Source organism: Micromesistius poutassou (genome assembly GCF_964030765.1).
Source record: "Micromesistius poutassou genome assembly, chromosome: 6".
NCBI lineage: Eukaryota > Metazoa > Chordata > Actinopteri > Gadiformes > Gadidae > Micromesistius > Micromesistius poutassou.
In genome coordinates this window covers 5,608,054-5,622,788 of record NC_140276.1, presented here as the reverse complement: position 1 = coordinate 5,622,788, position 14,735 = coordinate 5,608,054, and the positions used below count along the sequence as shown (strand labels likewise).

At 43.2% G+C, this 14,735-nt stretch overlaps 2 protein-coding genes across 2 annotated transcripts in view; both read right to left on the bottom strand.

The window, feature by feature from the left end:
- Positions 1–15: 15 nt before the first annotated feature.
- sash3 (SAM and SH3 domain containing 3) lies at positions 16–7,242 on the bottom strand. The gene is made up of 8 exons (XM_084469493.1): positions 7,097–7,242; positions 5,547–5,633; positions 4,183–4,311; positions 3,336–3,480; positions 2,564–2,721; positions 1,825–2,037; positions 1,455–1,599; positions 16–883 (listed from the first exon to the last, which is right to left on the bottom strand). Exons 1-8 carry the CDS (start codon positions 7,157–7,159, stop codon positions 654–656), a joined length of 1,170 nt encoding a protein of 389 aa, XP_084325619.1. The 5' UTR covers positions 7,160–7,242; the 3' UTR covers positions 16–653.
- A 2,952-nt stretch (positions 7,243–10,194) lies between these two features.
- xpnpep2 (X-prolyl aminopeptidase (aminopeptidase P) 2, membrane-bound) overlaps positions 10,195–14,735 on the bottom strand; it is a 15,970-nt gene continuing 11,429 nt past the window's right edge. Inside the window, 10 exon segments of the mRNA XM_084469330.1 lie at positions 10,195–10,914; positions 12,097–12,189; positions 12,369–12,445; positions 12,708–12,767; positions 13,052–13,156; positions 13,324–13,393; positions 13,506–13,566; positions 13,672–13,743; positions 13,837–13,914; positions 14,392–14,501. Of these exon segments, the coding sequence (XP_084325456.1) occupies positions 10,714–10,914; positions 12,097–12,189; positions 12,369–12,445; positions 12,708–12,767; positions 13,052–13,156; positions 13,324–13,393; positions 13,506–13,566; positions 13,672–13,743; positions 13,837–13,914; positions 14,392–14,501 (927 nt within the window). The 3' untranslated portion in view covers positions 10,195–10,713.

Sequence of the window (14,735 nt, the reverse complement as noted above, 5' to 3'; positions counted from 1 at the left end):
ACACAAGCAACCATTCAAAACCTTTATTTAAATTCTATGTACAGCAAAGTCAAACTCTGAACATATACAAAATAAAAAAGTATCAACAGCCAAACTGATTGGATTTCAGGGTAACTATTCAAAATATCAAAAACAGTTAAGATACTTACCATTTACACCGTGTCAAACAGCATTCTTTTCACTTATTTTTGTTTTTGTTTCAACAAAACACTATTTTACAATCTGAAATCCATGAGATTTCATTAAACAGAAGCAACTATCATTATTTAGCATTATTTCCATAAAGCATAATAGTTGCATAACATAATAATCAGTACACTGTTCCTTTACTGTAACTCAGCAATTTTGATAGATCTATACTTAATGCAAAATTTGAACATGGATAACGACTTGTATAACAAAAAACACACATTGCTACATGAACTCTTGAACCCCAACTGTAGCCTACAGTATTGCTCTTCATCAGGAAATCTTTGTCAAAAATCTGTGCACGTTTTCATTGTCTCTTTGACTTCTGTCCTCATTCGATTCTCCCAGCCGTTCCTCTACCATTGTACAAGACATTTGCGGCGGTACCTTACCCTCTACTGGCGTCCTGAGGAACTGAGGGATCTAAAGCTCTTCATAAGTGGTGCTCTTCCTCTAAAGTGTGTCTAATGCACCGTCAGGTCCTGTAGCTCCTGCTGGACCTCATCCAGCAGCTCTGTCTGATCCTCCTGCTCCGTCTCCTCCTCTGACTCCTCATGTAGAACCTTGGCCTCTGTCTTCGGTTCCTCGCGTGGGTTTGCCAGGTTCTCTGAACTCTCGAAACAGCCAGAGTCCCTGATTTGCTTAATGTCGCTCTCGGCCGTGGCCTCCTCCTCAGAGTCTGATTCTCCTTCAGCTGGAATGGAAGAGAGATGAAGACTTCTATGAAACAGAATATCTCAACGATTCACCATGATCCACCATGACTCAATCAATTTGGGTAAAAAAGTATATATCGTGATTGATCCTCCTTAATCAGGAGGGTTGCTAATGCAGTACTGTTGTGTGCTAACAGCCCAGGGTAGCCCGTAATGGTAGTCAAATCACAGGTATTGCTACAGGCCTGCTGTTCAAATTGAACAACACATAACGAGCATTCTGAGGTGCAGACAAGATCGCATATCAATGCCTTCCTGAGGAATGGCACAATAATGATTAGAACTGCAAAACATGACGAGTGTACGATTCAAATGTATGAAATGTATCCGACTATCGAATGTTCTGGAGCAGAAAAAGGCTGATCAGCTGATAGCAAATACAGAAGGGTATCTAAAGGGTACTTTCATGGAAATAAATTCAGGAACTCAAAACGTCAACTCTTCAAACGTTGCTCTCCTGATGAGGAACAGGACTACCATGACTATGATTGCTATTGTATAATCTCCATATGTAGCAGGCCTATGTGTATGATCCGGATGTAAACGTACACTCTTTCAGGAGCTCAACCGCCTTCAGAATCTTGCTGCGCTTTTCGGGATCGGTGATGTTCAACTCGTTCAGGTGACATTCTTTCAAGCCCCCGAAATCATCAATGCCCTTGAAGCCATGCATGGACAGCAGAGACCCCAGCTCCTGAAACAAACAGACAACACTATTTTATTAAAATGATACATAACCATTGATGAACTGAGAACATAATAATGTACACTGCCGATCATTAGCAAACACATCCTAAACAGCCAACATCTTACAAAGCACATTGCTGTGGCGAGGAGAGTGGTAGCGGCTAGCATAGCCCTATCATCTGACAGGAGGAGCGACCACAGTGAAACCTCTCCAGGGAGGGTGTACACTTACACAGAGGCCGATCCTGTCAAGGACGTCCTCCAGCAGCTGGTGTTTGGCCCGGGCCTGGCTTGTCCTGCCCTGGGGTCTCTTCCTTCGGACCGGTGGGCTTTCTTCCGGCAGGATGTTGACGTAGATGAACTTAAAGGAGCCCACTTTGGTGTTCAACTTCCCCGTCCAGATGCCCATGGGGGGCTTCTCGATGATTTGGATGATGTCACCTTTCTGTGAGGGAGAGGTTTATTTTAGTGCAGGTACAGCACTCTGGAGTCTTGGATGATGGCACAAACACGGTTTGACCCCCTTTGAGTCCTGCACTGTGAAGGTCAGTAATAAGCTATGATAAGGTGTACAGTTATCACAAGCCAAACCAAGTCCTGTGGCTAACTCACTGACGTACTGTATGTATGGGCTATGTTTAGGCAATACAACAATGCTCATGACGATGCACGTTAGTAGTTAGTGCTATGGATCATCTCTCATAAACCTGACAGCTCTCTTACTATAAGGCTATCTCAGACTCTGGAAATAGTGGCCAAGTGGCCCTGTTGCCCCCCTAATCACCCTGGAATGACCAGACCCTTTATGGTTCTCCTTTGGCAAGTTTAGGCTGCTCAACAGCCCAGATAAGCACTTGGTAATACACCTTTTATTTTTAAGACGGGACCCTGATATGGAGCCATTGAATCACCCCAAGAAGAAGAACACTGCTTTAAACAGAGGAGGAGGAGGTTGTGCTACACTGTAGTACTTGTAGTTTGAGTGACTCCATGTCATATGGGCTGGGGGTGAAGTCGGTGTGGACCAGGGCACGACCACAGAAGGGTCCCAGGTAGGAGGCCCCCTGCTCCTCCAGTCTCATGCTGTCTCTCTGGCTGTAGCCACTGTCCAGGCTCTGTCTGTCACTGCCTGAGAAACACAGACATAAACATACCCGACACTGTATTAAAATACTCCAGAAGCACTCATCCGATGTAGTTGCTTGCAGCTTGCTATGCTTGTTTTTTTTTACGTTTTACATGGAGTTTTATATCGAGGAGGGTGGACAGTATAATGGAAACCAGAATCTCCTCTCTGTCCCCCGCACCAGACTTTCCACCCTGGGAGGCAAGTCGCGCCATGGCCCCCAAACTCTGGAATTCCCTTCCTTGATCCCTTCGTGACTGTCCCTGCTTCCCTCTCTTTAAAGCTCTTCCACCACTGCATAGACCCTCTGTATATATTATTTATTTGTATTTTTATTTGTGTTGTTGTACTTCCTGTTGTGCTGTCTTTCTCAGTGTGTGCTCTCATGAATCTGTACAGCGACCTTGAGTGTGAGAAAGGCGCTATATCAAATAAACCTATTATTATTATTATTATTATTATGCAAGTTCAGTATAACTCTCGAGGGATATTGGTTTTGATCTCCAGTGGTGTCATCTTTGAGCAAGAGGCCCTCGCACCTAGCTTCTCCTTAAAGGAATGTATCTGAAATGACTCTGAGTCCCATTGGATCAAAGGGTCTGCTAAAGCATGTTTACCTGCAGAGAGCTGTCTGGACGGAGGGCCTGACACCGTCTCTTCGGATCCCGAGGAACAGAAGGAAGTTCTCTTCCGAGCAGCACTCTGATTCTGATCTTGAAGCCATTCAGATTGAGATAGGGAGCTCTCCTCATAGCTCTCATTCTTGGAGAAAGATGGAAAAGTTCTGGTAAGTTTAAAACTGAGCGTGGAACCCTCATCGCACATAATTGTACTTCTACTACTATCTCTACTACTATTCTCTTCTATTACTATCAATACTAAACTACATCTCTAACTAAGTACTCTTGTGTCTTGCTTTTGGGTAGCCTACTGGGCTAATGTAGTAGCTTAATGGTGGATACTTTTAGATCATCAAGTCTTAACCAAGTTTGACCTTGAATTGAATTATAAAAAAAGTATTTAAATAACTAAATACGTAAATAACGAAATAAAGAAGTCCTTGTTTGTACCATGTGATCACTAGGGGGCAGCATTGTACCTATCTTTGCGATGGCAACGGCTGATGCGTCTCTTGAGGAAGTATATGGTCATTAAAGCGGCTGTATGACTTTTGTACGAACTTTTATCTCTGTGCTACCTCACATTACAACTACAACAACTTGTGTGGCTCATATGTATTAAACAGTTTCAAGCATTTCTTTAAAAAATAGGGCTTATGTTACATCAGAGCTACGACTGTACACAATGTTTATAAAAACATATGTATCTCAAAAGTTTCTTAAATAAATATGCATATAATATATTTGCTATATTTGCTCATATTGACAAATATGAGCTAAACTGCACGAGACAGAATGTAGACTATTGGAAGGAGGTCATTGGAAGGTCTTTGATGGGCCTCACCCCCTCCTCAGCCAGAGCCTTCTGGACCTGCTTGGATGTCTTGCGGGTCATGGTGCGGGAGATGACGTTGCGCCATGACTTTCCCTGCTTGCCGCCACTCTTCACCGCTTCATCCACAGAGGCATTCTCCTTAAAAGCCATGATGTTGATGTCGATGTTATGGTTACTATTACATACTCGTATGTGTCAGAAAATTGTCAAAATGTTTCAAGTGTGTTAGTTGCAAATGCTTAGCAGGATTCAATGATGTTTTATCGAGTGGTATCTGTTATCAATGTCATTTTTGCTGACAATAACATTCATTGAATACAGTTCAAGTATTATGTAAATGATAACACATGCTTGAGCATACATCCACATAATATGGGGATGCGTGCTCAAGCATGCTCAAGCGTGTGTGTGTGTGTGTGTGTGTGTGTGTGTGTGTGTGTGTGTGTGTGTGTGTGTGCATATTATGCACACACACACACACACACACACACACACACACACACACACACACACAAAGCATACGTATCTATAATGTAAATGCATACGCACATACACATACGTGACCAGCATCCCCAGGGACATCAGGCTATATAAACCAGACAACATGGACTTGAGACCTGAGTGAAAGCTAACAGTGCTGCTGCCAGTTTTTATGAGGCAATAATCCCTGGCACTGCGAGAGCCTGTCTGCTAACCTGTGCTTCTGAGACACAGGTTCTCTGCCTGGTTGGCTGACACAGGACATCCTGTCTGAGTGCAGAAGCATAATGGCTCAATGCAGTGCAACATCATCATCCTCAATCTCACTCTCTTTCTTTAGAATTTCGTGTTTTGCCTGACTTCCTGCCGCAATATGTGAAGTATGACGAACACGATCCACTCGATACAACCTTTGAGGGGGAGGATTTTTATCAAATTGTATGCTTTTGTAATCTCCGAAAAAAATCAATTTCAACAATTTCAATTTCAATGAAATTATGCTTTGATTTGCCTGCGGCTAAAAGGCACTGTGACATTTTATTTAAATACATCAATGCTGGGGAAACGTGCTGAGTTCCCAGTCGGAACCTATTTCTAGGAACTAAGCAGCAACAACGGAACAACACTTAACGCGTCCATGAAAACAGCCATGTTCCTTCCGATATACGTGTTCCCTTTTCTTGTACGTACATGTGAGGGAGTGGGTAGGTGAGTGGATGAGTAGGTGAATGAGTGATGGGTAATTGGAGGGTGTGAGTGTATATATATATATATATGTGAGGGAGTGAGTGTACAAGTGATTGAGTGAGGGAGTGAGTGAGTGGGTGAACGAGTGAGTGAGTGAGTGAGTGAGTGTTTATGAGACTGAGTGAGTGGTTGAGTGAGTAACTCACATGCTCATCCCAATGGAGTTCTTCTGCCAATACAGGAGACTTGGGCTTCATGAAATCCTTGAAGCTGCTGGACCTCTGAAGACTGATCTGGAAAGACATTGTAATGCATTGTATTTAGCTACAGTCACATCACAAAAAGAATTCCATCTACAGGAACGTGTTTTGTTTCATGATTTGAACTCAAACATTGTTGTAAAATTAATCATCTATGAACACACATTTTGTCTTTGCATAATATGTGTTACCATGAGGTACTAGTGTGTGGAATAGAAACTAGTCTAGGATATGTCATTTCCTGAGCGGCTTGTCAGTATTAGTAATCAGAGGATTGTCCTTTTCTTGTTTGCAGCTTGAATGTTGTTGGTGGAGGAGCCCAAGAGAGATGAATCGTTACACAATAGTTATATAATCATCCAATAATTCCAGTCTGAAATAAGATTTATTTTATCAATCCCAGTTTGGAAAGTACATCAAAAAGAGAAATAGTAAAAAGTCACCCTTATTGAGAAAGAGTGACTATATCTTGATAGCCTCAACAGTAACCTTGGGTAAAATCCAAAGTTTAGTTATTGTGTAAGTAGCTTAGATATTATTTTCTGATATTGCCCAACGCCATCGCCTACTGACATCACATCCTGTAACATGAACGCCCTGGTGTGCTCCAAACATGTAGAGGTGACTCTACTGTTGTACTGGGAGTTACAGATATATGTGTGTTCACTGTGAGGCCCTGAGCTACTGTACAGTATACAAGCATCACTCAAGCTGTCCGCAAGTGTCTTGGTTGACACCACAGGAAACAGACGTTGCTTGAGCAACAGTCACCCACCAATGAGAACAGACATTAAGTTAACCTTGATAGTTAACCTCAGCTTTAGGTGTTTGTGTGTGTGTGTGTGTGTGTGTGTGTGTGTGTGTGTGTGTGTGTGTGTGTGTGTGTGTGTGTGTATGTTTGTTCCTGGGGAATCAACCCAGCTATATTTTATTTAATTGCATTTCACTTATTGATTGAGTTCTGCTTCCTATAAGCACATACCTCTAAACACGAACACAGTGCTAAACAAACAGGAGTATTCCTCTGTTCCTCATCACCAAATACGTTACGTATGAATATGCATGTACCTCCCCCTGACATTTATGTTCTAGCTATTCTGGTGAAGGCAAACAGCACGGATCAGACCACAAAACCAACCATGAAGATTCTGAAATGTGGATCTGGTGTGGGGTGTGTAGGAGGTGAGGTCGCCACTGGCAGAAACAAGAGGCAAGCAAAGCCACAGAAAATGAAATGACTCAGGCTGCAAGAAACATCTGCAGCCTGAGTCATTAGAGGAACTTAAACGTAACCGTTTTCAACTTTGTGTCTTAATCTCCTTATGCCTAAAACAAACTACTTTGTTTTAGGCTTCTTTTTAATGTGTTTGCGTCCCACTCGAAATGTAAACTCAGCATTGGAGTAGCCACTTAATGACACAAAACAAATTACATATCACCACATGGTTTCAAGAAAACTAACAACAACAACAACAACAGACTGGCATCTGGCTCACCTTCCTCTTTGAAACCTGTCCTGAGTCCTTCTCTGAGACATTGGAAGTTTTTCTCCTCAGCATCTTCCTCAGTGGCTGGCGGTGTCAACACAAAAGACCCCAAAATAAAGGATGGGAATATGTGTGTGTGACTCTCGTTTCACGGCTTTCAGCACTCTGATGGAAACAGAGGAAGGCTTGACTACCTTTCTGTGCGTGACAACAAAAAGTCAGAGAGCCTGAGAGGAAGTCACGTGGTGATACAGGAACCAAAGCAGGGGCTGTAGTAATTCTTTGCAGTCTGCTGAACAAGGCTTGTAATTCGTCAGCGTTGCACACAAGACTAGGAGTTCACTTACACACTCACACTTAAGCAGTGAGCACAGACACTGAATCCATACACGATTACAATGCCATTATTCATTATTTAATGTTTATGCTTCATACTATGTAATGGTATGATGAGCTCCATCATCTTTTATTTATTTTTATTTTTTATTATTAGTTTATTTGTCAGGGACAATGCAGCGCACATTATTACATACACAATTATCACAGTCAATTCCATAACAATGTGGATGTAGATGTGTCTAGCCAGTTGGCTAATTTGCAGCCTCAGTCCCAGGTCAGTCCTTTCTAAAAAGGATAATCCAAATATAATTTCTAAAATAACTCCATAGTGTGAGTGACCCAGTCATGAGTTGCCACATTACATGAGCAGCACACTGTATGCATGTGTGCATAAACATAAAGACATAAAGAACATCACAAAACAGCACATCACATAACAACACAAACTCCAAACACCCAGCCGCTCGGACCGGCTCACCTACACCCCAGCCGGCAGTGAGGGGCCCGGGCCACTACCCAGACCCCGCCCCGTGGGGTGAGCCCTGGCAGCCATGCGCAAACAGCCAGGTATCTGGCACAGACAATACATTATAACTAGGACAACAGAGTGCATACATGTTTGTCTGTGTGTGTACGTGCATCTGATCCTGCATTTATGGTCATGACTCGGTGGTTACATGTCTGTTTTCTTTCAGCCAGTATTTCACATTTCTATTAAATGTTTTCAGTTCAGTTTGTGTTTTTATTTCTGTTAGTGAATCATTCCAAAAATGGGTCCCTATCACTGAAAAACATGACTGGCAGAGTGGTTTTGCGCCCCTCTGCTATGCAGTTGTTACTCACTACCGTTGTGGCCACTCTCCTTGTATTTGTTTTTTGTCACGAAAGGACAGAGTACGAACAAATTAACAAATGATTAATGAACATAATTACGTCAAAGTCTTGTAGAACTTAATTCTGTTTTTAACAGAATCCTCCACATATTATAGTGCAATGTGCACCCACACATCTATTTTAACAGCCTACTTCTGCAAAGTTCAGTGTAGGGAAACATGAGTACATCAGCTTGGTGTCTGCACTTTGTGGTCTGGGGTCATTGAGTTTGTTCAACAAGTTCTAGTGGTTAGAATAACTCAAGTTGTTTCTATAGTGTCTAGATCTATAGCTTTTAGGATCCATTTCCATTTTTTTTGCATTTGATCAATAAAATGCATAGTTCTTGGCGTATATCATGTTGTTATTTTATCCACATTCATATACCGGTAAGGTTTAACATACAATGATGTGTGCTCATCAGCCAATAGAGTGCCAGCGATTTTTTACTGCTTGTGGTTAGCACATCTCTAAGATGAAACAGTACAGAAAGGATGGAGATGGTGCTAGCTGTCTCTGTATCTATCTCAAGATACACATACATAGCGGAGGACTCTACTAACCAAAGTGTGATTGATATTACTGGCATTGTAAAGCCCTCCACGGTTTCGCATGTAAGGAAACCTACTGCTGTAGATGTTACCTTGTGGCCCTTCCGAGCAAAAAACTGTTGCATCAATAAGCAGAATGGAAGTGAGAGATGAGTCTAAAAATGAACCACGTAGAAACTGAGCAGTGGGCTCTGGGAGGAGGGACAGAATGTAGTGTGTTTCTGCTCAAGGATGCACAGCGCCAACAAAAGTCATGTGTGTGTGTTGCCAGTCACATTGTACAGCTGTGGATATATTAATGTTAAAGTGGGTCATTGTGAGACTCAAGACTAGGACTGTTCAGAGACATACACTGAAGTCTCCTCAACCCAGACTGAGGAGCATTGTCCCTGGCAGGAACACAAACACTATGAGTGATGAGAGTACAGTGGGGAAGTGAGGGGTTTCATTTGAAATAGAGGCTTAATTAGAGGACTAGAGGCTTGAATTATTGTATGAGGTGCAAAAGCCGCACAACAGGGAAGGGGGGGTGCCCTATTTGTGCTTCCTGTCTTGTTCCGATCAAAGAGCAGCTTTGACTTCCTGTGATAACGAGAGCGAGAGCAGAAAATAAGTGAAATGTTGTCGACGATCCGGGGGGTTTCACCTGTGATGCATGTAAACAATGTTCTTGAATTAAAGTCAAACGTCCCTCCACAGCCTCAGATGTGTGTTCTACCTAAATAATGCGATGTGGAAGAGGCAGTTTTGCTTCGAGCATTCAACTCATATCTTGTGAACACCAGTCCATTGTTCCTCTTTCATGGAACCTGCTTTAATCAACGATAGGTGACTATTTCTTTTCGGCACACAGCTGCTTGCGTTTCATCTGCAGTACCTCCCAACTGTCTTTGTACAGGGAATCATTTATCAACTAATTTGTGACGGGCCCTAACCCTTTTGAGCAGAGATGTAGTCCCTGCTTACACCTCCATGCAGCTTTGACAGGGGGGGTTGCTAGGCAACCATCCTTTCACATGCAATGGCTCTTCACATGTGGTGACTTATCTGAAGACAAGTAATCAAAGCAGACACACACACTTACACACCCACACACACGCGCACACACACACACACACACACACACACACACACACACACACACACACACACACACACACACACACACACACACACACACACACACACACATACAAACACACTTTTACTTGTTTTAAACACTGATTGTTTTAAAGAGTTTAAAGTGATTTAAAACAACTTCAACAACTCTGGCAACATGATTTAAAAATGCTCCTGAAATAAACGTTCTATCATTGTTGGGTTTAAAGCAATATGAGACAATAGTATTTAAAGAGCCTTCATTTAATACAATAGAATACCATTTCCAAAACACCCTTTTCAGAGGGTATACAATTTATTTAAGTAAGACATTTCACAATGATCATATTCACAGTAAAACTAAAAACAATTACTTTACAACTATTGTACTCAATAACCAACACACACAGAAGATTGATTCTAGAAGTAAAACAATGCCTGTGCCTCTCTCAAATCGGCTCACTGAAAGAGGAACCAACTCGAGCAATGCATCTTTATCACTTCAAAAATCTCTCAGAATCTACCCTCAGCAACAGCGCCATCTCTGGTGAAAAAACAAAACACACCTTGCTCTAAAATTGCATCAACCTGCGCTACCATCTTTCGTTTTCTTTCTCGATTTTCCCCAATTCGTTGGAACTCTGTAGAAGTCTCTGATACAGACTACACAAGGATTGAGTAAGGAGACGGAGGGATGAGACAGTAGAGTAGAGATCATCGTGGTGGTGAGAGATGAGAGAGAGAGAGAGACGGTGGTGGTGTCCCTCAGAGGACGTTCTGGAGCAGAGCCACGGTGAGGGTGGCCACGCTGAGCGTGAAGGATGACAGGGCTCTGGAGGAACCGCCCTTCTGGAAGGCCTCCGTGTTCCGCAGCATCCACTCCTTCTCCCTCGGCAGCCCCTGTCTGTCCAGCTCTGGGCCCATGCGCTCCCGGATGGTGTTGTAGTAGTGGTTCAGCCATCGTATCTAGTGCGATGGGAAAACCGGAACATATGGGTGATATTTCTGTGTATCTTGAGCAGATGCACACAAGCAGCGAAGCAATAAACACGCACACATATTGGTTGTGCTAAAATACCTTTTATTTTTTTTCAGATCAAGCTGTCAATCATCATATCCCGACTATAGAAGAAAATAAATTGCTTTTTTGTGTGTGTGTGTGTTCTGCTCCCACACCCAATCACACTTGCGCCCACACACCGCCGAATGATTACAGATTACAACACACAATTTATTTATTCTTTTTTAGCTGTGGGTTGAAGAGCAGCCTCATAGGAAAGGGGTTTGGGGATTTCATAAAGAAACACGTCTTCCAGGAAAATGAAAGAGATTTCAGCCGCAGTTGGTCCCAAGTGGGTTTTAAACATGTGAAAAGATACATAGGATTTTTTTTAAACTTTAGTTGTCTAAAAATCAGGCCTTTCACACATGACTCCAGACAAACTCTGGGGAGTTTCCCTTTCACACATGCAACACACAACCGGAGATAAGCCATATCAGATGTGTTGACACCTATTGGAGATACTCAGGACGTGACGCAAAAAGTATGCCGTGGACATTGCAGTGTCTTTGACGGCGGGTGAGGCTACCAACTCTGTGATGCTCTCTTTTTTTGTGGTGATGTCAATACTGCCTTTATTTAGACGTACCCGCAAAAAAGGAGATAGAATTCAAAAATACAGGCAAGAAGAGAAAAAGTATGAAGCAGCTACACTCCTGGTTTAGCTCCAGTCACATGATAGAAATGTCATCAACATGTCTCTACACACCTACTTGCTTGTTGTGAATTTTCTGGCTCTCTGATTCTCCAGACTCAAACTAGGGGCCTGGCCGGGTAAAATCCAGAGGGGCGGATTCTGACATTTGAGGAACTAACACACAAACAGCTCCAGCGGGTATTATCTGGAGAATGTCCTACTTACGGTGCATGTGTGAAAGGCCTACAAATGTTTCAAGAACATTTGACTATATTTTGACTATATATTGTTAATATTGATATATTAACTTATATATATATATAAGTTGAGTAATTATTTTTTACGTGTCTTTTTTAAACTTTTTCCAAAAGTGTGGGGATAAAACTGCTATATATACTATGTATAATAAACATATATCCTGCAAAAACAACAATAACAACCTGGAAAGTACCTGTTCCTCACTGAGGAGGGTGGTATCAATCAGTTTCCGGTCGTACGGTACCAGGGACACGGTGTCAAAGGTCAAGTAGGTCTGGTCGTTGTACTACAGGGTAGAAAGACAGCATTAAGACTGAAGAACATTTCCATATGAAGTAAGGTCAAATCTTGTTGTGTGTCGACTCTACTGACAAATTAGTTCCTGTGGTTAATTTTAATCAAATATACGCAAATATACATAAACACAATAAAGTCATGTTCCTGTATGTGTTCCTGTATCAGTGCCTTGGTTTTGGCAGGTACAGTCACGGCAATGTCTTCAATCCTGATGCCGAAGTCGTCGTCCTTGTAATATCCAGGTTCTAAGAGAACAACACTCAGTATTTATTACTATTTAAAATGTATTCATTGAAAAGAAGCTTTCACCCAAAGCAGATTGCAGTGTATATTGATACATGTCCCTAAGGAGCAGGCAGGCTGCCGCCATTGCAGGTGAAATTCAGGGCCTTTTGGCCGCACTATCACCCCACATCTCAATCAAATTGATAATTATCAAGAACTGTTAAATGACTCTCACATGTGGTTCTTTAAAGTAACAGTGTTGGCCAGTTTGAGAAGGTTTACCTATAGAGGTGAACATGCCTTCTTGGAAGGGTATGTTGTTGGAACCAAATCCAACTGGCCCTGAACAGCAACAAGAACCAAATTCATATTTCATATTCATATCACGCAACACATTTGACCATTCTATAATTCATTCATAGTCTGAGGCTGTGAGGACGGGATTCATTAAAAATGTATCGCTCATTTACTCAATAAGGCTTTAATTCATGGTTTCTCCTCGCTTAACCTTTCCTGTTAAATTGCTAACTTTATACCGGGACACTGAATTATAGTATGACACCAAACGACAGTGTGTTTATTCCGGTCACACACCCTCGGCCCAGAAGTGAAGCGGCACTACCTACACTCGTGAACCCCAAAGTAGTTTCCTATCCCGTGGCCGGTGCCATGGCCGTAGTTCAGGCCCACCTCCCACAATGCACGGCGGGCCAGCATCTCCATGTTTACACCTGTTGGTGGAAGAAAGCCCTGTTCAGGAAACACTCCGGCCTTCAGGAAACACTCCGGCCTTCAGGAACCGGTGTGAACAGGAACCGACGCGCTCTGGCTCACATGGATTTGAGTCAGACCGGCTAAATGTGTCTCGTTTCCGTGGATGTGAGTGGTTGCGTCTTACCCTTTGTTCTTGAGGGGAAGACGGTTCGAGATATTTCAATGTTTCCCATGAGAACCCGAGTAAAGGCCTCCTAATGAATCACACATTAAGCCATTTCATTTATTTGAACGATAGGGGAATAATCCAGATCATTTGTGGCATCGCTGTAGCTAAAAACAGAAGTGTTTGTTCAGAAACCCTACCCGTTGCATTGCCGTGGGAGTCCCCCAGTGAACAGTCCTGGTAATGTCCGTCGTGCCATCGCTAACAGTACAGTAAAAGGAGTTAGACTCAGTCATTGTGAAGAATTCTGAATTATTGAATTATAATTGATACACCACATCTTTAAAGACAAATCCTTCAACTCACAGATACTGGCCCCCGGAGTCAATCAGATACATTTCGTCGACGGTCAGCTTTCGATCGGTCTCGTTTGTTGGGCTGTGATTCAACACATGATTGTTAGGACGTAGAGCGTTAGTTCACGACCTAAACAGAACTCGATACTCTGAACCCCGTGTGCTGAGGCTGTACCTGTAATGAGCGAGGGCCGCGTTGGGGCCGCTGGCAGAGATGGTCTCGAAGCTGGGCCCTCGACTGTCTTTCTGCTTGCTAAGAGAGAGTTTCACAAGTGTTTTTATGTTATAATATTAATGTGGCCTTTAATGTGTTCCGTTAATGTGTATGTGTGTGTGTGTGTTTGTGTGCAGGTGTGGTTAAGTTATCCTTTATTGTCCCTTTTTGGGGGAAATTCTTTCCCTGCTTTTGACCCATCTGGGAGTCGGTGAACACAGGGGGCCCACCGGCACACCCGGAGCAGTGGGCAGCCACAGTGCAGCGCCCGGGGATCTCAGGTGCCTTGCTCAAGGGCACCTCATCCATGGATGAGGTCGTAGGAGAGTGCTGCACAACTACCCCCCGCCCCCCCCGTCCATATTTTTGCCTACCGGTCGGGACTAACCCTCCGGTTACCAGTCCAACTCCTTAACCAGTAGGCCACAGACGTGCATGTGTTTGTGCGCGTGTGTGCATGCACGTGGATGTGTGTGTGTGTGTGTGTGTGTGTGTGTAAGATTGTGACTCCCCTACCTGCGACACTCATTGACGTAGTGCGCGGCAGTGAGCTCCGTCTCTTTGCCTTGGGGGACGGCTGTCTCCAGCCACATTAGCAGCTGGATGACTGCCACGGCGTCCCTCACCTGAACATACAGATACAAGAGATGACCGCTAATATTGGTGTCTGCGGTTTTCCCGGGTGCTTGAACAGCGGTGACGCCAGCGAGCGGAGCCATAAAGGTATCAAAGGCCATGCATGGTTCGGTCAGGTGTAGCCCGCATCTATTAAAAGCCTCTGAGCACAGCCACACTCATAAAGATTGCCAGTGTATTGACTGTAAGATGTGATAAGTGGATTTATGGTTTTTGTAAATGAA